Below are 23,442 nucleotides of genomic sequence, written 5' to 3'. Positions count from 1 at the left end.
CACTAGACCCTGTAGAAGTGTTAGTAGGATCGTTAAGGTCAACACACTTTGACAAAGCAGCAAATGAGGAAGGGCTATAGGTAAACTTGAAGTTCATTGATGAAGTCTGAGAAGTCGCATTCTACCGTAATGTGGCTTATCAGAAGAAAGTATCCAGATATTACAACTCTAGAGTACGCCACAAGACTTTTCGGAAGGGAGATCTAGTCCTTCGACAAGCTGATGTCTCAGTTCCAAAAGAAAGAAATAAGCTATCTCCTAGATGGGAGGGCCCCTACCTTGTGGTGCAAGAGCTCCAACCAGGAACTTATAGACTCAAGGACATGGGGACTGACATAGAACTTGCTCATGCATGGAATGCTATACATCTAAGGAGATTCTACCAATAAATGAGCCACATCATAAAACAAGTAAGGATTGCCAACTCGTACAAATCACTAAGTGTTTACCTTTTTTGATAGTATTCTTCATAAGGAGGGCATGTTCTTTGAGAACTCCTCTTGAGAAGCCACACTTAGTCAGTTACTTGGTAATTTCTTGGTTTATTTGTGTACACTTCTTGGGAAGAGTACCTATGCTGGGAACCTTTTAACCTTTGGATAGGGAGTCCTTGGATCCATAATTGAAGGCAAAAGAGGAGGGGGAGCTTGACGTGGAAGAGACTTGGCTTCATCATTTGGAGAGGGGCAGGTACTTCCTGTGAAGGCTGCATCTAACTAAACATTAAAACACTCAGCCTTTTACAGATGTTAGCATTGAAAATGGTCCCCTTGCAAACTTTCTCCAGGATATCTTCAGGTAGCCTCTCGACCATGATCTTGAAGGCTTCATCCAAACCCATTCCAAAGATTGGAAGAGCTGCCTCCAACACTTCATTTATATATTCATTCGATTTCCTGAAGTCATCCACGGCCTCCTTCCAATAGCCAACAACTTTTTCAGTTAGCCTCCGTACCTCCTCATGCATATGGTCCAACTCAGTTTGTAAGGCTTGCTTCTCATACTTTAGCTTTAAATATAAAGTTGTCTGAGTTTCATTTTCCTTCGGAAGTGTATCCAGGGAATTCTACAACCCTTTCAATTGGGTGGATAGCCTGAATACTTCAGCATCCACCTCTAGTTTCTCTTGGAGAAGAGCTTCCCTAGCCTTCACTGCTTCCTCCCTTTTACTCATAGCCTCATCTCTGTGACTGATATAATGGTCATAGTTCTTACTGAGCTTCTCATTTATCCCCTTCAGAGTGCCTACTTTCTTTGTAAACCTCTGCAACTCTGTACAAACCCTCTCATGATCGGATTGTAGGGCCCCATCTTGGATCTGGTGCTCCCCCAAGTCCCTTGTGAGCTTGGAGACCTCGTAGATTAGGTATTTACTTCTTCTAATCAGCCCTTCAAAAAGGTTAACAGAATAGTACATACTCCTGTGAAGCAAAAACATCAACCTTTGAGGAATAGAAATACTCAAGTTATATAAGGAGGAAAATCAAAGATACTATGAAACCTGGGAGGTAAGAGAGGTCAAGGCAAGCTGGTCACAGTATCTCTTGTCCTCTTCAGACACAAAATGTTCCATCCATTCTCTGGTCTTGGATGGTTCTCCAATAAGCCTAGCCCCCTTGAAAAGTTTCAAATGGGGGACCTAGTAGGATGAAGGGGGCATTGCTGGACTGCCAGAGGCATCATCTCCCCTAGGCATGGTGGCTGCAGGAGAAATTGGTACTGGTGCTACTTTTGCTGCTGGTGCTGGTGTCGCTGGTGCTTTTGGTGCTGATGTTGCTGTTGTTGGCTTTGCTACTACTGATGTAGGAGGAACTCTAATAGTTGCAACTTTTACAGGCATTTTTGAGGTCCTGGAAGCGGAGGTCCTGGTTGTTGGGCCTACCCCAGGTGCTTTGGAAATGGTGTCCTTTGGGGTCTTTTCCCCAATGGTTATCCCAAGAAGAGACTTCCCTGAGACCATTAGGGGAATACCCTTCGGATCCTTCCTAGATTCAACTGCCTTGATCATCTTCTCCTTCCCTCTTGTGACAGGAGGTGACGCAGGATGCTTACGACTTTCCCTAGTTGCCACATCATCACTCCAAGGAGTCTCTTGAGGATTGACTTTCCTAGAAGTATAAATGGGAGCCTTGTCTTTCTCAATCGATGCCTTATCAGCTTCCTCCCTCGCTTCTTAGGCAATTTCTTAAAGAGTCTTCAACTCAGAGTTTATTGGGATTTTGACAATAGGTCTAGGAAGTTCAGAGGGTGGGGTAGATGATCCGGCTTCAGAGCTTTTGGTTTTCTCGCACTCCTCCCTTGCGAGCGATCTCGTGCCTCTCGTGAGCATTGGAGAAGAGCTTCTCTATCAAAGAGACATGTTGGGAACTCCAAAAAGATGGAAAAACTTTTCCATAAAGCAATTCAAGACAGGATAGAACATATTAACTTCCTAAAAAAATACATGAAATGAAAGAGACTAGGGGGCTCACCAGTCATAACTACGCAGAGCAACAAAGGAGCTTCGAAGTCCATCTTTTCTACCATGAACTGGGATGCCCCTTCCCTTAACAAAAAGCTTATAAGAGCGTTTCTGCTCCTCATTTAATGCAGGCTTAACATTAATCTTCTTGATGGAGCTTCTGGACAGGTAAGGCCAAGCAGAAAGTGCACATTCTTGAGGAACTTTGCAGGCAATGTACCTGTCCCTCCACCTCTTATAATTGTTAGGGAGGGTATCATCCTCCATAATTGTAAGCTTAAGAGTGAAGGTACCCTGCTTACTAAAGCTGTACCGTCCCTCTCTCTCTCTCTAGGGCTTTAAGGGAAGAAACACACCCGAAGACGTTCAGCTTATAATCAATGTCTAAACGTTTACAACATCCTATGAAACCCACCAGATACCTCCAACCATTCGGAGCCAAGATCCCTGGGTTCAATTGAGAGTTTGCACAATGAAAGCATAGAGGGGAAGTCTCAGACCCCTCAATATAGAATCAAAATAGAGAGGGATTTCTCCCTCTCTCAGAAAACAAGCCCTCTCATAAGGACCTAGAAGTCTCACAGGAAACTCCTCAGGAATCCTAAAAGCTGTTTTCATCAACTGGACATGATGAGGGGTGAAGAAGGATGGGGTAAAAAAAGGCCCTGACTTGGGACCAAAGGAAGGATGATTGATGGTAGAAGGGTTCTTGGTCAATGCCTCAGAGGTCATTTCCTCTCCGACAGAGCTACCAAGTGCAGCGTCTTCACGTTGTGATAACTATGGCTCACCAGCAGAACTGGTGGCTGTGTCAAGTGAAGGAGAGGGAGAAGGGAACTATCTTCACCATCAAAGGGGTCTCCTCTGATTCTACTTCCTTTCAGTTGGAAGAGGTTCTAGTGCTAGGCTTTTTAAGCGGAGTAGTCTTCTTTGCAAGTTTCCTACCCATAGTTCTAGCTGAAAGGAAAACTTACGAAGAGAAAAGAGATTTGAAGTTCTCAAAATGCACTGGTTCGAGCAAGGAGTTGTTGTAATATCCAGCCCTATTCTAACTCTAACCCTAACCCGGATCCACTGTTGTATTCAGGTTCGAAGACCCGAAGCGGTGGTAGAAGAGACCTATGGACCATTCTGATTAATGATCATGATTCGGAGACTGAGCCTATGGACATTGATGATGATACCCCTTGCTTAAATGCATTATCAGTGTTTAAGGAAAGTCTGCGCATCGGAGAAAATTAATCTCGTTGATGTACCTATTGACCTCCAGTGCACAATCCGAAGGTATTCCCCAAAACTAGACTTCTTGATTGAATTGTGGAAGAAAACCTCACTCAAATTGACCTTGTATAGCCTTTCAAATCCCTACTTGAAGTTGCTGAACTAAACCTGTTTTTCTGCTGAGAAACATTTTGGTCGATACCATCGACCAAAGTTTCCCAGTCTGCCAAGTTAAAGATTCCATGGAATATTCCTATTCTATTTATTATGACCTCGAGCCTTGAGCCTTGTGCAATCATTTTTCTCACCTGAAATCGTGGGGAGAGCTTCCCAAGGCACCTCCTTGGCTAATGTGAAGGGCACCTCATCAAAAACTCATTGTTTACTATTGATTCTTGTCTACATCTTCCACACTAAGGTATGAATCACCATTCCACTCTCTACCCTACCATTCTCTACTCTTTTCTTTTCCTTTCTTGCTGGTGAGACATTGGAAATGGTGCTGCAACCTTGCAACCACCACTCCAAGTGTCTACACATGATTAACCTATGAGTTTCTTAGCCATCCATTGATGCTATGCCTCCACCTCATGCCTAGCTTATGTATTCCTCTATTCTTCTATTAACATCATGTCATTTTGTACCAAACTGAGTTGTAGGGCATGATATGTTCATGTTTATCACTTCTATATGATTCCAATCGAACTCCTATTAGTTCCTCTAACTATTACATGCCATTCCTCATCAATGCAATCAATTCCAACTCATGCCATAATGTTTATCACTTGAACTTGTTAGCTCAAATTGGGGCTTTTTGTTTGGACCATTGGATTGGGTAATTTTCTTGACTTATAGGGGTTGTATGGCAACCATTCTGTGCCAAAATTCCCACTTCAGCACAGAATCAACTTTTTATGCTTCTATGCTGAAGTGGGCAAATTTGGCACAGAATCGTTGCCGTAATCTTGTATGGTTGGACACAAATGGGCACGTTTCTGTGACCTAACTTGGCACAGAATCTTGTATGGTATATATGACTTCTGTGCCAAAATGGGCACATTTTTTTAATAAAATAATTAAAAATATAAATATAAAATATTTAAAAATAAGTTATATAACAGATGTCTTCAGATTGTGTTTTAAGGCAATTATTAGCTGTTGAAGGAAGGGAACTTGAAAAAATATGGTAGTTTTCCTTATTTGCCAAGTTTGAACTATCCAGGATCCTATCCTTACAATACTCATTTCATATACTCATTTCATAAGAATTACATAGTAACTATACAGAGCCCTAGAGATAGGCACAAGCACAACCCTCCAAAATGGATGACACCAAGCTTGTTAAACACCTAATAGGAGATAATCCAAAAATGGCAACTTGTTCTATCAATTGCAGTCTGAATGTGACTCACTGGGGCAAGACCTGTTTCATTGAAGGGCGATCACTGGCATTTGCACTGGTGCACCTTGCAGCAATATCAAGTACCACTTGTATGGTCTCCACCTCTGCATCAATACACCTTCTATCCACTATGTCGGCCAAACGCTTTTCTCTGACCAGGGTATTCATCTGAATATTCAATTACAAATATGTTAACAGAGTACAGACAATTGCAAAACCTGGAATATGTTGGTGATTCAGGGAAAAAAAAGAAACAGAATCCTTGTGCATGGAATCAACAAAATTTTGAATAAATGAATTATAGTCATCGAACAGGTGGTCGGGTAATGGTAATATAGCTAATCTTACTTTCACAAGAAAATTTTGAAACATAATAGCCATAAAAGAAGATGATTTGAGGCTCTAATTATTTGGCAAAAGAAAATTCTGTAGCTGAAGGAGATGTGAGAGACAAAAATGAAATTGGAGAACTCACCCAGCCAACAATATTTAAGCCCTTGTTGACAAAAGATGGGTCAGTAGGCCTCTTCCCAGAAACAAGCTCCAACAGGAGAACTCCAAAGCTGTACACATTTGACTTCTCAGTGGCCCGTCCACTGTATAGATATTCTGATCCACAAGCAGTAAAATCCCGTCAATAGCAAGGTTAATCAATTCACTAATTAGATAAAATAGAACAAGTTAAAAGTTCATCCTCAAATTAGTCACTTAGTTCAAGATGGGGTTTTGAGCATGCATAATAATTGTACATAGCTCCGGTAAACATAGACTGATATTCCTATACATGATCTTCACCAAATAGTCATTATGTAATCCAGATAGCTGAAGTCATATCCTGCTATATATCTACTTCCTCTGTTTCATCTACTAACCTTTTCCAATTTGACAAGCAGAAACATTAGTATACCATGAAGAACCATGTGGTGAATCTGTCAATACTCTATTTGTTGTCATTATTAAGATTGTAGATTAATCTACTGGTTATTCATAACTTCAAGCTTTACTTGATTCAAAAAACATTCAGTTAAAAATATCAAATGCATTTTAATAAAGAAAATTAGATATAAACTGAATTTAATTAACACAAGGTCAGGTAGGGCTGGACACGGTTTGCCCCAACTCTATAAACAATTAAAACAGAACCTACTCATTGAAATGGCAGTCAGCAACAAGAAGTGAGCCATGGCTTCCCAGGCATATTGGCAGAATAGCAGTCTCTGCGGAGAAGACTTTTTCTTCAAGGTGCCACAGTAGATACAAACAAATAAAAGGAAAGCGTAAGACGAAGAGTCCAGGCAAGTCAATAGAGAAAGAAAAAAAATACAGAATCAGAAAAAGCACTTCAGTAGTTCAGGGTAAGGAGTTCAAGTAATTAAAGATGCCACTGAAAATGTTAGGAAACAGTTTCAGCTAGCAAATACCACTTAATAATGGGCAATTTTAATTTAGCTTTTGCTTACTTCGATCGAAAATCAATTGGCTGGTGAGAAGCTCGATCTCCAACCCCAATATCTTCTCAAGCATATACCGTTCCTTTCCTTCACTGGAATAGTCGCAGTGTTTTTAATCTGAAAAATACATACATATGAGCCGAAACACAGCAGAAACCAGGCAGAACATAAGAGATGAATCCACAAATATCAAACCCAAAAACAGATGCAAAGAAACTATGAAACGGACATCAGAGCTCAAATGGGTAACCCTAATTTCACTGCAATTCAAAGATAAAATCTTGGGGGAAAAAATAAGTAGAGAAAAACATACCAGGGCGATATTGTTGAGAGACAAAGGAGGAGGGCAGTCAAGATGCAAGGGCTCCTCTTCTCGCAAAACCCAACCCGACTTGATGCTCTTATCGTGACAAAATCATCCAACATGTGCCATGGTAACACAGACAGCGGTTGCAGAGAGACCAAGAAAGAACTTTTCACGGTTGCTTAGGGCTTGAGAGAGACGATGGCTACGAGAGAAACGAGAGAGAGTCGAGAGAGTCGAGAGACACCACATCGTCATCGAGAGAGATGAGAGAGACCAGAGAGAGATGAGAGAGACCAGGGAGAGACAAGAAAGACGAGAGAGTGCAGAGGGACGAGAGACCTTAGAACTAGGGGTTTTCATGAAGTCGAGTGGAATTACGTCGATGTCCCTAATCACCGTCAACCAACACTTGTGCCCGCGCGTCTTCACCAGAATTGCTTCTGTGTCAGAGAAGCTCCAATTTAGAGCTTCTCTGACACACCCAATTTGTGTGCCAAAAGCCTGGTTCGGCACACATTTGCTGAACCAGCACAAAAAATTCGAACCGGTTTACCATACAAGATTCTGGTCACTTCTGTGCCAAAACGGGCAAATGGCACAGAATAAGTGTGCCAGAATCATTACCATACAACCCCATAGTGTCCTACTACTGTTGTTAAGTGTTCCCCCAAGTTTCAGATTGATCCAAACACCGGAAAACCAATTTAGGATGAAAACACCCAAAATCCATCATTCTGTCCCGAAGGAAATTTTGGTCGATCCTTTTGGTCGATACCATCGACCAAAGTTGTTGCTGACAGCGAACCTTGGCCATTTTGATCCAATTGATATCCAATCTTCTTAATCCCTTCTCTAACTTATTATTGATGTTTGTTTAGGGCCTTAACAATTATTTTGGACTATTTCTTGGTACTCTCAATTCATCATCAATTCAACCCAAGGTAAGGATGGTTATCTCCATAAACATATAGATCACCAATTTATGATTTATGTTCTTGTTTATGAATGGAACCTTTTGATTACTTTTAAATCTTTATAAGACTGTTATTTATGTGTAGAACAGTAGTATGACATCTTTATACTCTTGTCATGTTACATTACTATTCTTGTTTACTTATGTCTATGATGATTCATTTCAATATCATGTTTTAACTTTTATGATAAGATGTATTGGATGCATGAAAGATGATGAACTTGAATATGTGATTGCTTACGTATTGACTTGGGATTGGGGAGTGTTCTATTGACACTTCTGTTCTTAGGCATCGGAGGGAATAGTATGGGATGTTCTCCGATGGTGCCTATCGACACTCTCCCGGGTTATTGGATGACATACATAGGACTGTCTAGTTGGTTGGCTAGGTTTATCCTTGTTGTGTCAGACCTGAATCGGAAGGGCATTGAGACCGAACAACCTGTGGTAGTGTATGGTTGGATGGGCGCTCTAGGCCGGTAACCAATCCGGTAGGTGACATAAACCATGCTATGGATACCTGAAAGGGGCCATTTATTGGTAGAGTTGCATATGGATAGACTTGGGCTCACGGGCACTCAAGACCAGTAGCCAATCCGTGAGAGGACGTGAGAGCTTCCCGTTTACTATATGTGGATGACCAATAGGGTTGATGAGTCCGAAATCCGAGATTTCGCTGATTCTAGTGTGAAGGATACCGGAAAGGATCGCCGGGGGCGAGGAATGGACGTATCTGAATCCGACTTGACCGATCGAGTAGATGAATTGCATTGGGCTAGGCTTTACTTGTGACATGCGCCAAAGATTTGACCAAATGGTGATGTGAGAGAGCGGTGACCGATCCCCTTACCTCGGTTTTTTTGATGACTTTACCGATCTTCCCCAGGCATTCCCAAGATATGGAAATGGGAGAGTGACTGACGACCCAAAGAAGTATGGTGCTATGACTTAAAGCATGTCTACCCTAGAGACTAGCATTCATAGAGTTAGACTCATATTTGCATCATATGTTCCATATCGCATTGCATTATACTATGTTCTGAATGTGTATGATTTCTAATTATGGAATAACTGCCTTGCTGAGTTCTTTGAACTCATTCCTTTTTGTGCAAATGTTTTTAGATTATATTCCAGGTACCAAGGACTACGAATGGCACCTCCTTTGAGGCGGACTATGATTCCACATAATACCCTCCGGGTAGTGGCGTCGGTGAGGATCCGTATATTGGAGCCGAGGAGGATTACTATCTGCACCAGGGTTAGCCCCACAGTTGTGCGGGAGCGGCAATGTTGGGTTTACTTCATCCGTACTGTTGAGGAGACTACTATTAGTATAGAAGAAACCCTAGCTTAGTGCCCCATTCCCCTGGTGTATTTTCGGAATACTTGGGCCTGTAATTAATTAACTTTTCGGATTTATCTTTAATACTTGGACATGTACTTAACTACTTTTACTTTCCGCTGCTTTGAGAGAGTGGCTACCACACCTTCTCTCCCTGATATGATTTTGACCACATTCTGACATTATCTATCTTCCGCACTCGATATATATTTAATCCTATCTTATACATATTGTTTAGTACTAATTGTTTTTACCATTGATTATTACTGTTCATGATTATGTTACTGTGTATGTGGGAGGCATGGACCTCAGATCATTGGTCCTTGGACTGTAGATCACATCTCGGGTATTCCAAATGGGGTACCGGCTGGGTGGATGTGACAGATTGGTATCAGAGCCCAAGATCAATTGGAACCCCGACCACAGACACGGTGATGGAACATTTCGAGTCACAGATCCGAAAGTGACTCAAGTACTCTTAGAAGCGAATAATAGATAACCTAGATTAGAAACCAAAATATTGGAGCACAATTCGATTCATGAATAAGACACAATAATATAAACGAAATAACTGATCTTCATTAATTACATAGGAGAATTTTACAAGTCTGAAAAAGAGATACATCCGAGATAGCATAAAAGAAAATTCCTAGTACTATCTATATAGGTGATCGACTCCGACGATCTGTCTGATCCCTCCTAGATCTAAACTCCTCCTCCAGTGGTGCAAACCTCTCACCAAGGGTGCACAGGTGTAATTCTATCCTCTCCTGTCGAGCCTCGATCCTCTCAAGTATGGAGTAAATGGACGGCTGATGAGAAGCCACATCTGGAGCCTCAGAAGCCGCATGAGATGGACCTCCGACCTCAGTGAATCATGGAGTGGGAACCTCCTCATGTCTCGAAGCCTCCTCATGACCCTGATCATCATGACCCTGATCATCATCCTCACCATGCCCATCATCGTCACCACCATCATCATCATCAGTACTATCATCCTCTGAGTCATCATCTCCTGATGCATCATCAGTGTCATCCTCATCCTCTGATTTGACGGCATCATGGAGCCCCATCTTCCGATCGACCATGAGCCGATGTTCTCACCAAAGTCTCGACCCTGAATCATGGGTGTATGCTCCAAGTCCACGCCAAAGTACTCAAAAACACGAGTCAAGAGTCGACTGAAAGCCAAGTTCCTATCCCCAGGAAACTCAACCCGATCAATCATAACATTCTGCATGATGTATGCTAAATCAATCTGCACTCCAGTATACATGCTATAGATAACCAATGCCTCCATCGCTGACACCTTGCTATGGTGCCCTGCCTTCGGAAGGATGTTTCGCCCGACGATACGAGTGATAACCCGAGCTGAAGGACGCATCGCGGTACCACACCGGGCGTATAGCGGTTAATGTCATCCCATAGAGTCATGCATACCTCGTATACCTCATAGGGAAGAAGAACATCTGTGATGTCTGTACTAGTGGGAATCCACCAATGGAAATCTCGTACAATCGGCACATCTAAGATGCGAGCCAATGTGTGAAATCCAGCCCAAACCTAGCCAGGTCACCCTATCTATTTTGGGTAAAGAAGGGTTAGTTTAAATGTTGACTTTAAAGTTGGACCGTGATTTCAGTTTTGTTTAATGTTGACTTTGAAGTTTGACCGTGATTTCAGTTTTACTATCTTTAAAAATCTTAGGAAGCCATGTCAGAACTTTCTCTTAGGGTTGATCCAATGTCCCAAAATGAGGGATGATGTCTTTGTGGGCCATCTCAATAGAAGATATGGTGTTTGACCCAAAACCCATGGATATTGATGATGGTGTTTCCTTATGGAAACTTTAATTGATTTGGTGTTGAACTACTCATTGGTGAAGAAGAACTTGGTTGATGGACCTAAAGCTTAGTTGGACCTGGTTTGACGACATCCCTCCATACTAGGTAAGTAGTATGATGCGTTGAAAGAAGCCCATCCAAAAATATTGAAGTTAGGCCCATTAAATCCCTATTTTTGAACAAGCTGTCTAGGCAGTGGCATTTTGGTTATTTTCTGTTTTGAAGGTTTTTAAAAGCTTTATTTCTTTTAATTTCATGGTAAACAATCCCACTAGGTTTCTAACTCTCTAGAGAACGTGGAAAGGACCTTAGAACTTCCTCTTTGGCAACCAATCAATCAACAGGGTCAGTTTGGTGAAATCCTAGTAATTCTTGGACTCTGTGTGCTATTTAAAGAGGGGGAACTCCATGTTTTTCAATCCCAATCTGTTCTAAACCTTTGGAGAACGTGGGAAGAGCCCTAGATCCTCTCCTTCGAAGCCAAGAAAGACCCTCAAACATCTGTTCAGATTTCTTCATCGGTTTCTCTTCTAAAATGTTAGTATTCAATTCGTTTCTTCTTTAATTCATTCTTTCTTCTCTACTTCTGATATTCTGATTATGAGAAGGGTATTACACTGCTGTAATGACCTCTTCTCTAATTCTTTTAGCCCTAGAGTGAATTCCCCAATTCACTCTATGTTCTTGAAGCCATATGGCGATGATTCTTGAATTTGATCCCACCAACAATCTTGATGATACTTTCCCTGAATTTTCTACCTATCTTTATGATTGTGGGGAAGGTCTCATACTATTACCATGACCTTCCCTTGTGTCCTCATGATTGAGGAGTTGATCCTTGTTTTTCCTTGGACCAATTGGCAACCCTTCTATTTTCTATTAATTCATTGGATCCTCCCCAAGACTTTCTTTATTATGATTTCTTTATCTTTATTCCCTAGGGTGAATCTTTATTCTCTCTAGTCTTCCCATGGGATATTAGGATTTCTTTCCTTTGAATTTATTTACATTCTTTTCTCTCATTGGTACACCCTTCCTATTTCCATTCTTGATTTTGAAATATTAATGAGATGTTCCTTTATCTATCTTGGGTTGTTTTTTTGTGAGAGTTTATTATGGGTAACTCTCATGGGAGGTAACCAACTCTTATGAGAGGTAACCATATCTGAGACCCTAATGTTCTTTTATCTGTTGGAACTTCCCAACACCTTTTCAGATTGTGCATTCTTTGTTTCTCTTTTCCTAGGGCGAATCTTGATTACCCCTAGCCTTTCCATGGGAGCCATCAGTTTTGTTCTGAATCTGCGCACCGAAGAGGGGTGAATTAGTTGAAATACCTAATGAACTCTTGTTCTCAATCCGAATATATTTCCCGAAACTAGACTTCGTAATGGACTTCCAGGAGAAAACCCCACTCAATTTGACCCCATATAACCTTTCAAATCCCTGTCCGAAGTTGCTGAACTATGTCTGTCAAATCCTGCTTGCGCATCAAAGAAGATGAGCTGAGTTGGTGGACCTAATGAACTCCAATTCTTGATCTGAAAGTATTTCTAGAAACTAGACTTTTTGATTGACTCGTAGAAGAAAACCTCACTCAATTTGACCCTGTATAGCCCTCCGAATCCCTGTTTGAACCTTGCTGTTCTGCTTGGTCGACTGATTGGTCTACTAGACCACTCGACCAAGCACTCGACCAAAGGAAGGTGAAATCTGAGAAATTGTAATTTTAGGGTTTTTCACTCTTATTTAAACCCTACTTCGTATTTCTTTGTTACGGCTGCCTCCTAAACACTTTGTGAACGTGAGAACACCTCTCCGAAACTCTCTCTGGTGATTTCGAAGATTCCTATGCGGATCTGAAACCTCTCTTCTTTGATCTGACAATTCAAGGTTAGTATCTCTTCTGAAATTCTAATTATTCTTTCTTTGATCTTGTTCTTGATTGAGATCAGGAAGTTGATGTTGCATCCTTGCAACCATCCCTTCGTGATCTCCTTTGTTTCTTTGAGATCTATGATCATCATCATGATCTCAACCCTAGCCGAAGATTTTCTTGAAACCCTAACCCTTGTATCATCCTTCTGGAAAATCTTGGTAACCTCCCATGCGAGGGAAACCTCGTGGGAAATGTTTCTATTAACCTAAATTAGGTTTCCTATGATTTTCTTGTTGCTTTTGACCAAACAATTTATTCCCTTTCATTCTGTAATCATAACCTTTTTATGGGAACCATAAGGTTGAAACCCTAATTTCTTGGGTCAAATCAAAAACCCATATTTTGACCATGACTTGATGATTTTATCTTCCCATATGATTCTAATACATCCTAGGAAGTTCCTCTTCGAATTTCGGATCGATCCTACTTCAAACGAAGAAGTTATGGCCAAAACAGTTTTCACTATTCCGTACTGACTTGCTTGGTCGACTCCTTGGTCGAGTGGGGCACTCGACCAAGCACTCGACCAAAGGAGTCAATAGCTTCGTTTTTTCGCCCGATTTGATTCGTTTGCTCTCTGATCTTTTAGGCATCTTTCCTAATGTTGTATCTATGATTGTTAGGAGTCTATTTGCTAAGTTTGGAGTTGCTCTCTTTGATTTTTGGATCGTATTCTTCGATAATCAGGTAAGGACAGTTGATTCCTTAACTACATAGGTTGCTTGTTCTCTGGTTTCTACTTTGCGAAACTATGATTTTACATACTTGTTATTGTATTTTAATTCGATCTCCTACTGTGAGAGCAGTAGCACTTGTTTATGTTATCCTTTTTATTATTCATGTTATATGACTTAATTATTACTGCTTAATCTGATTTTGCTTTTACATTCTCTTTTATATGATGAACTGTTGGTTGTGTATGTCATGACTGATCTAAGAATGTGTTTGCCTAGGTATGGTTTGGGATTGGGGAGTGTCCTTTTGACGCTTCTGTCCTTGGACATCGGAGGGGATAGTATGGGATGTTCTCCGAAGATGCCCATCGACGCTTTCCCGAATCATTGGTTGTCATACCTAGGGATGTCTAGTAGTGTTTGGCTAGGATTTACCCCTGTTATATCAGACCCAAATCGGAAGGGTATTGAGACCGAACGACCCATGGTAGCGAATGTGATTCACTGGCGCTCAAGACCGGTAACCAACCCGTGAGAGGACGGGAATCATATTGTGGGGACCATTTATTGGAGGGTTGCATATGGCTAGACTTGGCCTCAAGGGCGCTCAAGACCGGTAACCAACCCGTGAGAGGACATGAGAGCTTCCCGTTTACCATATGTGGATAACCAATAGGGTTGATGAGTCCGTAGTCCGAGTTGGTCGGTGCCATAGGATACGCTGACTCTAGTGTGAAGGATACGGAACCGAGTTGGTCGGTGCCATAGGGAAAGTATCCGGATCTGACATGATATAATTGACTAGATGACTTGCATTGGGCTAGGCTTTTCCCTGACATGCGCCGGTACTTATGCGAAATGGTTGTGAGAGAGTGTGTTGACTAAATCCCCTACCATGGTTTGATGTGGACTTTACCCAATTACCCGGTAGACCCAAGATGCCTGGATGGCTGAGGGGGAGTGACTGACCTACCCAAAGAAGTACGGTGCTATGACTTAAAGCATGTCTACCATAGAGACCAGCATACCTAGAGTTTAGATGCATACATACACTATCTGTTCCATATTGCATTGCATCTTGTTATGTTTTGCCGCATGTTATTTATGTTGTTATGGATTAACTTGCCTTACTGAGTTTCTTTCGAAACTCATTCCTTTTTGTACAATCTGTTGTTAGACTTCTCTACAGGTTCGGATTTCTTTGACGGTCCATATAAGGAAGCGCAAAGTGAAGAAGATGAAGACTGAAAGAGAAGAAGAGCTGACTGAAGATGTGGAATAGTTTTCTCTACATTCTTCTAGACGTATCTTTTACTTTACTTGTATTAGCTTAGAGCTTTACTTAGATTTTGATCTACCTTCCGCATGTGTTTGTAGGGTATATTTCCGCTATACTCTACAGTTGTCTTTTGATTTGGTATCTTGTTATTCTGCACTCTGATATTCTATAGTGATCCTTCTGAGATCATTTCTTGACTTTTATTATAAATTACTTGAACATTATGATTTGTTCTTGCTTTTGATTATGTTATTGTGCGAAATGGATATGATCGTTCCTAAACTTGATCTTTAGGGCTGTGGATCACACTCTCGGGTATGCCAGTTAGGGTATCGGCTGGGAGGATGTGACACAATGTCCTGGTAGTGAAGCTGATCTCCCTGCCTCCAACCATGGAATCCATGACAATCCTAGAACCATCCCTCGGATCATCCTCTATACGGTAAGTCAGGTTACTATAGAAGTACCTGACAAGAGCTGGATAGACTAGCTGTGCCGTAGTGTATAAGTGAAGCCAATCCATAGCCTCTAATCTCTCTCGGATGCGGAATACCTCTAAATCATCCACATCAACCAATCATCCATGCTTGATCGGTATATCATGAAAATAGTGCTCGTGTAGAAACTCCGCCATAGGAGTAGTGAAATGCTCCTCATCTATAACCTCAGCCCGGGGAACAAGTCCTCGACCTCTATCCACTCTTCTACCTCCTCTAGCCATAGTGAATCTGTTGAAACAAAGAAAGAAGCCCATTTGGATTAGTCCCAGTGTGTGGTTGTTAGATGAAGGGCATTTTCGTAAATTTCAGAAAATTTCTATCTTGGTAAAATTTTGATTTGATTATTCTAACATATGCATAAGATCTGTACAAGCATGCTAGAATACTTCATTTGGTGAAAATCCATCTTTTTGGCATATTCAAAGTGAAAATTCAGCAAGTAGGAGAGAGAAAATCCCTCCTTTGGCTTGCATTTGTGATTTTTGAAAAATTTGAAATTTGATCAAATGGAGAGTGGGAACACCTTCCCCATAGTAAATCAGTATTATAGAAATTTATTTCATGTTAAAATTCCTTTTGGTTTGAAAATGAGACAAGTTTTTGTAAAGTTGGATTTTTGTGAAATGAATAGTGTTGTGATAACCAAAATGAATGCAATCTTGTGTTTGGAACTTATACTTGCTTGAAAAACTATGGAAACATATTTTTAATCACTTGCATGCATGATTCTAACCATTAGCAACATGTATTATTCAGTTTTAATGGAAAACACATCTATGGTAAAAGAAGTTTTCAAGAAAAGAGAAAGAGAAGGAGAACCTACTAGTGTTGATGATCAAATGAGAATCTCAAGAATGATTGAAGCCTTGAATCAAGTCCTAGCACCTTTGAAAACCCTAGAAAATCGTCTTCCCCAGAGCTAAACTCGAAATGGTTGAGTGAGAAATGAAAATGAAATGAGAAGTGGGCCCTTAAATCTGATTTTTTGCGCAGAAACTTTTTGGTCGATCATTTTGGTCGATACCATCGACCAAAAGCATCGACCAAAGTTGGTCAGTTTCCTGCTTTGGGCTATTTTTGGGAATTTCTGATTTTTGACTTAAACTCCTTCGGATTTTGTGCAATATTGATTTATTTGACTACTATATTGATGATTCTAACCATGATTTGGTTATCCTATTCGTTGATCAAGTTATCCTTGTCAAAATCTTGGTATCCTTATCTTTGATTCTTGCAGAATGGTCTTACTTAGAAACCATTTCATCGGATCCGGCAGCAACGGAAACGAGGAAACCCCTGCTAGGGGCTTTGATCAAGAGACACAGGAAGATAGCCACACCACGAATGGCATTCCTGGTGCCCCCGATATCAGAAGCTTTAGAGATATCACCAGCGTCATGACCAACATGATGCATCAGCAGGCTGCCCAATTTAATCAAATGATGGCTGGTTTTTCTACCCTTCGCAATGAGAACCGTGCCGGAGTTGGAACTTCTGAAGCCGCAGCCCCTCTTGTGGAAAGATTCACTGGGACACCCCACACCCGTTTGATGGAAAGTTTCCTAAAGTTACAAGTACCTTCTTTTACTGGTGTGACCAAGGACACCCTCTTTACGAACAAGTGGCTTCAAGAATTGGAGAAGGCCTTCAGACATTTGCAATGTTCTGATGCTCAGAAAGTGTTGTGTGCCGAGCAGAAGCTTCAGCAAGAAGTTGATGCATGGTGGGCTTCCACTAGGCCTATCCTGGAGACCTTGAATGCTGGTGTTGTCATCTGGGAGAAGTTTAAGGAAGCTTTTTGCAAGAACTACTTTCCGGAAGCTGTAAAAGATGCTAAAGAGGCCGAGTTCATGGCTTTAGTACAGGGTACCTTGTCTGTGCTTGAGTATAAGCAAAAATTTGAAAAACTCTTTTACTTTGCCCCCAAATCATTTAAGTCTGATGAAGCCAAAGCGAAGAAGTTTTTCAAGGGTTTGCGGCCTTCTATCAAGGCATACCTCACTGTCTTGCCTCTTGAAGGATATGCTCAGGTGGTTCAAAACTCGAAGAAGCTTGAAGAAAATGAAAAGGAAAATGCTTGAGTTCAGAAACCCTGGCAGTCTAGGCCCCCTGGCTTTGTAGACCACACTGATCGGCGTTTTGCTAGACCTGCTCCTTATCCTGCACCCGCCTTTCAGCCGAGAAATTTTGGTCAGAATCCTAATTCCCTTCCTGTGACCTATCATGGTCAGTCCAGTGGAGTCAGACCTCAGGGAGCTACTTATCCTCCTAGACCTGGGATGGTGAATCCTAGGCCAGCATATCGAGAACCTTCCCCTACTGCAGCTCCCATTGGACCGAAAGACTCCACTTGCTTCCTCTGCAAGCAAGCAGGCCATTATGCTCGTTTCTACCCCAAGAAGTCAGTGCAACCTCAAGCTCCTGTCGTGAAGAGTACTCCTGCTGCTACTTCTGCCCCTCCCTTTGGCAGAGTGTTTAGCATATCTGGTGTCGAGCAAGATCCCTGTCACGATGTTGTCACAGGTACTCTGTTAGTTGCTTCTCTTCTTGCATTTGTATTATTTGATACGGGTGCATCACATTCATTCATATCATCTACTTTTGCCTTGAAGACTAACTTGACACCTCGATGTTTATCTAGTTATCTATCTATTTGTACCCTTGTTGGGTCTGCAGTTAAACTAGATAAAGTGTTAGAAGGTTGTTCTGTTTTGATTTGTGGAAGAAATCTGAAGGCAAATCTTGTATTGTTTGACATGAGAGATTTTGATGTAATCTTGGGAATCGACTGGTTGACCTTCTACAATGCCGTGATCTTATGCTCCTCGAAGAAGATCTAGTTCCGTGTAGAAGAGAATTCGGTTTTTGAATTTCAAGGAGAGAAGGGAAGATTTAGCAAGAAGACCTTGTCCACTCTAATGCAAGTCCATGCCTTTTTGGAAGATGCTTCGTCTGGAAGCAAGGTCAAAGGGAAGAAGAGACTTGAAGAAGTCAGAGTTGTTAGTGAGTTTGCTGATGTTTTTCCTGATGATTTGTCAGGTTTGCCTCCTGATAGGGAAGTTGAGTTTTCTATAGACTTAATTCCTGGAGCAGCTCCTGTATCCAAGGCCCCTTACAGAATGGCACCTACCGAACTCGAAGAGTTGCAAACTCAGTTGAATGAACTCTTAGAGAGAGGTTTCGTGCAGCCAAGTGTATCGCCTTGGGGAGCTCCGGTCTTGTTTGTAAAGAAGAAAGATGGTAATATGCGTCTGTGAATTGACTACCGAGAGATGAACAAGCTGACAATCAAGAATAGATACTCTTTGCCTCGAATTGATGACCTTTTTGATCAGTTGAAGGGTGCTGCTATCTTTTCAAATATTGATTTGAGATCGGGATATCACCAGTTGAAAGTGAAGTCAAGGGACATCTTTAAGACAACGTTCAGAACAAGGTACGGACATTATGAATTTAAAGTGATGCCTTTCGGCTTAACTAATGCTCTTGCAGTGTTCATGGACCTCATGAACCGAGTATTTCACGATGTGCTCGATAAGTTTGTAATCGTTTTCATTGATGACATCTTGATTTACTCAAAGAATGAAGAAGAGCATGTGGAGCACTTGAACTTCACATTGCAAAGGTTGAGAGAAAAGAAACTCTATGCTAAGTTTAGCAAGTGTGACTTTTGTCTCTCAAGGGTAGTATTTCTTGGCCATGTTGTTTCAGCCGAGGGTATTCGTGTTGACCCAGAGAAAGTTCAAACTGTTACCGAATGGGAAAGACCGAAGACTGTGACTGAGATAAGAAGTTTCCTTGGATTGGCAAGATACTACCGGAGATTTATTGAAAACTTTTCTAGGTTGGCTGCCTCTATGACTAGGCTAACTAGGAAAGAAGAGAAGTTTGTTTGGACCGATTCTTGTGAGAAGAATTTTGAAGAGCCGAAAGTTAGATTGACAAGTGTCACATCCTCCCAGCCGGTACCCTATCTGGCATACCCGAGAGTGTGATCCACAGCCCGAAGATCAGGTATCGAGTAATCAACCTCCCACATAAACAATAACATAATCATGAACAATCATAATAAAAGTGCGGAAGATAAACCATAGATCCAATAAGGAAAGAATGAATCATATATAAATCAGAGTACTAGATATAATCAGAGTGTCAAAAACAGATATGTAAAGTGAGGCAGAATCCCACTCCGCAACCAGCGGAAAAGTAGCTCTAAAAGAGAATAAACTAGACAAAATCTAATCCCAGTAGCAAGTACAATGGGTAACTAAATTGTTCTCCACTTTATAGACAACATCCTTATAAGTATAAATCTCATAAATGGCACAAGGACGCTTCCACTCAATGGTCGGACTAAGCATCGTACGGAGCATAACCACTTGCGGGATTTTCAATGTAATTGTTGTAACCGCAATCACCTTCCTGGAGATATGCCTCTTCGCCTTGCGCTTCGTCATAGGGACCGTCATAATACTCAGTACCTGCAGAATAGTCTAACAAACATTGTACAATAAAGGAAGGAGTTTCAAAGAAACTAAGTAAGGCAGTTAAATCCATAATAACATAAATGGCAGGATTTCAGAACAATCATAAATGCAATATGATATGAGACAAGTAATGAATGAATGAATCTAACTCTATGTATGCTGGTCTCTAATGGCAGACATGCTTTAAGTCATAGCACCGTACTTCTTTAGGAAGGTCTCAATCACTCATCATCAGTTGGTAATGGGTCCGGCATCCCTCGGGACATTCCATGGCTGGGGGTTAAGTCACCACTCTCTCACATCACCATTGGTCTAAGTACCGGCGCATGTCAGGGTTAAACCTAGCCAAATGCAAGTCTTCTACTTAGTTACATCAAGTCAGATCCAGATACGTCCATTCCTCGTCCCTGACGATCCTTTCCGGTATCCTTCACACTAGAGTCCTCATAGTCCCTGACTACGGACTCATCAACCCTATTGATCATCCACATATGGTAAACGGGAAGCTCTCACGTCCTCTCACGGGTTGGTTACCGGTCTTAAGCGCCCGTGAGCCCAAGTCTAACCATATGCAACCCTACCAATAAATGGCCCCCACAATGTGATTCCTGTCCTCTCACGGGTTGGTTACCGGTCTTGAGCGCCCATGAATCCCCATTGCTACCACGGGTCATTCGGTCTCAATACCCCTCCGATTAGGGTCTGACATAACAGGACATCCTAGCCAAACACTACTAAACAATCCTAGATATGTCATCCAACAGTTTAGGAAGGTGTCCAGAGGGCATCTCCGGAAACATCCCATAATATTCCTGGAGTAGTCCAAGGACAGAAGTGTCAAAAGGACACCTCTCCTTTCCAAACCATACTTAAGCATACACATGCATCAATTCATATCATCACATATATGGTAACTTCATATATGGAAAGAAAATCAATAATTACAATCACTTGTATATAATTGATAAGTAAATCATACATGAGTCAATTCAATATGATTAAGCAATGCTACTGTAATCAAGGTTATGCAACAGTAGTATATCATTGTAAGAATCTAATTTAGGAAACAACTCAATGATATTCAAATATAGAAACTAGATTCATGCTATCTATGTAATTAAGGAAATAACCATCCTTACCTTTTATAACTCGCAAAGGAATCCTAAGAAATCAAGTAAGATCTTGGCAAACTTGAGAAGAAGGTCCTAAACAAGTGCATACAACATATTAGGAAAGATCCCTAACAGGAAAGATACCAAAACACCCAACACAGACCAATTCTGGAGTTGCTGTACTCATTGGTCGAGTGGATTGGTCGATCTGGTCCAACGACCAATCGAGTCGACCAATGCGACGATAACCCTAAAAAAAAGAGTTTTAAGATATGAAATCCGAATTTGGTGGTTCAAAAGGGTACTAATCAAGGGGTAAACTACATCAGTAGTATCCTAACATATAGGGGACTTCAAAACACTAATCCAATCAAGACATCAAGATCCAATTTAGGAAACAAAAAGTTACCATAATTAGATCAACCATGGATCTTGAAGAATTCAAGGTAGAAATCAAAGACAAGAACAATAGGAGAATGGATCATTGCTTCAGGTAAAGGTATCATGAAAAGCATACTTAGATCTTCAAGGAAATAGGCTTAAAAGCATAAATCTAAATAAGGAAACAAAACCTACCATATATGTAACTATCATGATTCATGAAAAACACATAGTATGGTAGAAGAGAACAACTAGAGATTGATAGATCATGGATCATGAAAAGAAAACACAGCATTTGACTACTAACATGATCAATATAGAAGATCCAAGGAGATCAGAATTCAAATCAGAAGTTAAACAAAGACTAGATCATGGTTTGATCATGATTCCTTCAAAAGCTTGCAATGATCATGGTTAAGATCATTGTTCTAGCCATTAATCCTTAGGATGATCATGAGAGACAAGTTCAGAGATGTTTGCAACAGAGAATGCAGCATCTCCTCTCTGTCTCAACTCAAAAAGGAAAGAAAATAAGAGATGGAGGTGAAGAAGAGAGTATAGACATACCTTTTGATGCAAAAGGAAGAGTTTCGACGAAGATCCGTCAAGAAAATCACCAAGGATGCAAGGGAGATGACTTGCAAAGGTCTTTGGTTCGTTCCAAAGAGTTTGGAGGCAGCAAATACGAAGTAGACTCGAGATTGGACTTAAATAGAGCAAGCAAGACCTATTTGCCAAAGACAGCACTCATTGGTCGAGTGGATTGGTCGACTGGTCCAGTCGACCAATCAGTCGACCAATGCTGACAGCAATTCCAAAACAGGGAATTGCTGACCCAGATCAAATCCAATCCTAAAGGGGTTTTGCACACATGTCAAGTGACTTACCTAATAGGTAGAAATGCCTTTAAACCAAGATAGAGAGCACTCCAAGTCCATCAACTAATCCGATCTTCATCAAGATTCAGTTTCCATAAATAGAACTTCATCTTCAACTCTCATGGATTCAAAGCCAGACACCAAGTCCTCCACTGGGATGGCCCAAAGCTGACTTCTTACTTTACTTCGGGTCACTGGACCTACAAATAACAAGGTTTCCGGGTCAAGGTTAGGGCTGGGTTTTGCATTTTCCCCCCCTTAAAGAAATTTCGTCCTCGAAATTGAAAGCGTACCTGTGCTTCCAAAGAGGTAAGGAAACTTCTCCTTCATGTCTTCTTCCTTCTCCCAAGAAACTTCTTCAGGGGTATGATTCTTCCATCGAATCTTCACCAAAGGGATGGTGCGATTCCGCAGCTGCTTGTCCTTCCTATCCAAGACTTTTGCCGGTTCTTCATCGTAGGTCAAATCAGCACTAAGTCCTTCAGGTGCTTGCTGCAAAATGTGTTCCGGATTCTCTATGTATTTTCGGAGCATCGAAATATGAAACACATTGTGAACACCAACAAGAGGCGGAGGTAATGCTAATCGATACGCAACAGGTCCAACCTTTTCCAAAATCTCGAAAGGTCCAATGAAACGAGGGCTAAGCTTTCCCTTAACATTGAATCTCATCACACCCTTCATTGGTGAAACCTTCAGAAAGACTTTCTCTCCAACTTGAAATTCCAAATCGGTCCTTCTCTTATCAAGCATAAGATTTACTGTCTTGACTCGGCGGACTTTATCCTTTCTCTTATCATATCTACCATAGCACTCGTAGCTTCAATCATTTCAGGACCTAAGACTTTTCTTTCACCTGTCTCAGTCCAGTACAAAGGTGTCCTACAAGTACTACCATACAAAGCCTTGAATGGAGCCATGCCTATTGTTGCTTGATAACTGTTGTTATAGGCAACTCAACCAAAGCTAGGTGTTCATCCCAATTACCACCCTTATCCACCACACAAGATCTCGAGCATGTCTTCCAATGTCTGAATTGTCCGCTCGGATTGTCCATCGATCGTGGATGATGAGCTGTACTCAAGTTCAATTGGGTTCCCAAGGCCTTCTGCAAACTATTCCAAAACCTTGAGGTGAACCTAGGATCACGATCCGAAACAATACTCAATGGCACACCATGCGATCGGAACC

General features: G+C 41.3%; 1 protein-coding gene across 4 annotated transcripts; it reads right to left on the bottom strand.

Annotated features, from left to right (window-relative positions):
* Nucleotides 1–5,060: 5,060 nt before the first annotated feature.
* Nucleotides 5,061–7,134, bottom strand: LOC149009308 (LRR receptor-like serine/threonine-protein kinase FEI 1). Of its 4 annotated transcripts, none has more exons than XM_089162965.1 (5): nucleotides 6,849–7,134; nucleotides 6,506–6,652; nucleotides 6,232–6,319; nucleotides 5,560–5,693; nucleotides 5,061–5,252 (listed from the first exon to the last, which is right to left on the bottom strand). In XM_089162965.1, the coding sequence occupies exons 3-5, from the start codon at nucleotides 6,266–6,268 to the stop codon at nucleotides 5,091–5,093; spliced, it is 333 nt and encodes a 110-aa protein (XP_089019091.1). In that variant the 5' UTR covers nucleotides 6,269–6,319; nucleotides 6,506–6,652; nucleotides 6,849–7,134; the 3' UTR covers nucleotides 5,061–5,090. The 4 variants fall into 4 exon arrangements, with proteins under 4 accessions (XP_089019091.1, XP_089019092.1, XP_089019090.1 ...); XM_089162966.1 differs by having other exon boundaries at nucleotides 6,545–6,652; XM_089162964.1 differs by having other exon boundaries at nucleotides 6,232–6,652.
* Between the last annotated feature and the right edge of the window lie 16,308 nt (nucleotides 7,135–23,442).

The sequence above is a fragment of the Hakea prostrata genome, chromosome 7 (assembly GCF_041222555.1).
Source record: "Hakea prostrata isolate BN-2017 chromosome 7, UWA_Hpros_2, whole genome shotgun sequence".
NCBI classification, from domain to species: Eukaryota; Viridiplantae; Streptophyta; class Magnoliopsida; order Proteales; family Proteaceae; genus Hakea; species Hakea prostrata.
The sequence above is the reverse complement of the archived record's forward strand: the minus strand, read 5'-3'. Positions and strand labels throughout refer to the sequence as shown.

Coding starts and splice junctions, on each gene's coding strand:
- LOC149009308 (XM_089162963.1), bottom strand. CDS start 6,608: ATGCTTGAGAAGATATTGGGGTTGGAGATCGAGCTTCTCACCAGCCAA. Junction 5,694..6,544: donor CCAATTGATTTTCGATCGAA/GTAAGCAAAAGC, acceptor CTTGTGGATCAG/AATATCTATACAGTGGACGG. Junction 5,253..5,559: donor GCTTAAATATTGTTGGCTGG/GTGAGTTCTCCA, acceptor TTGAATATTCAG/ATGAATACCCTGGTCAGAGA.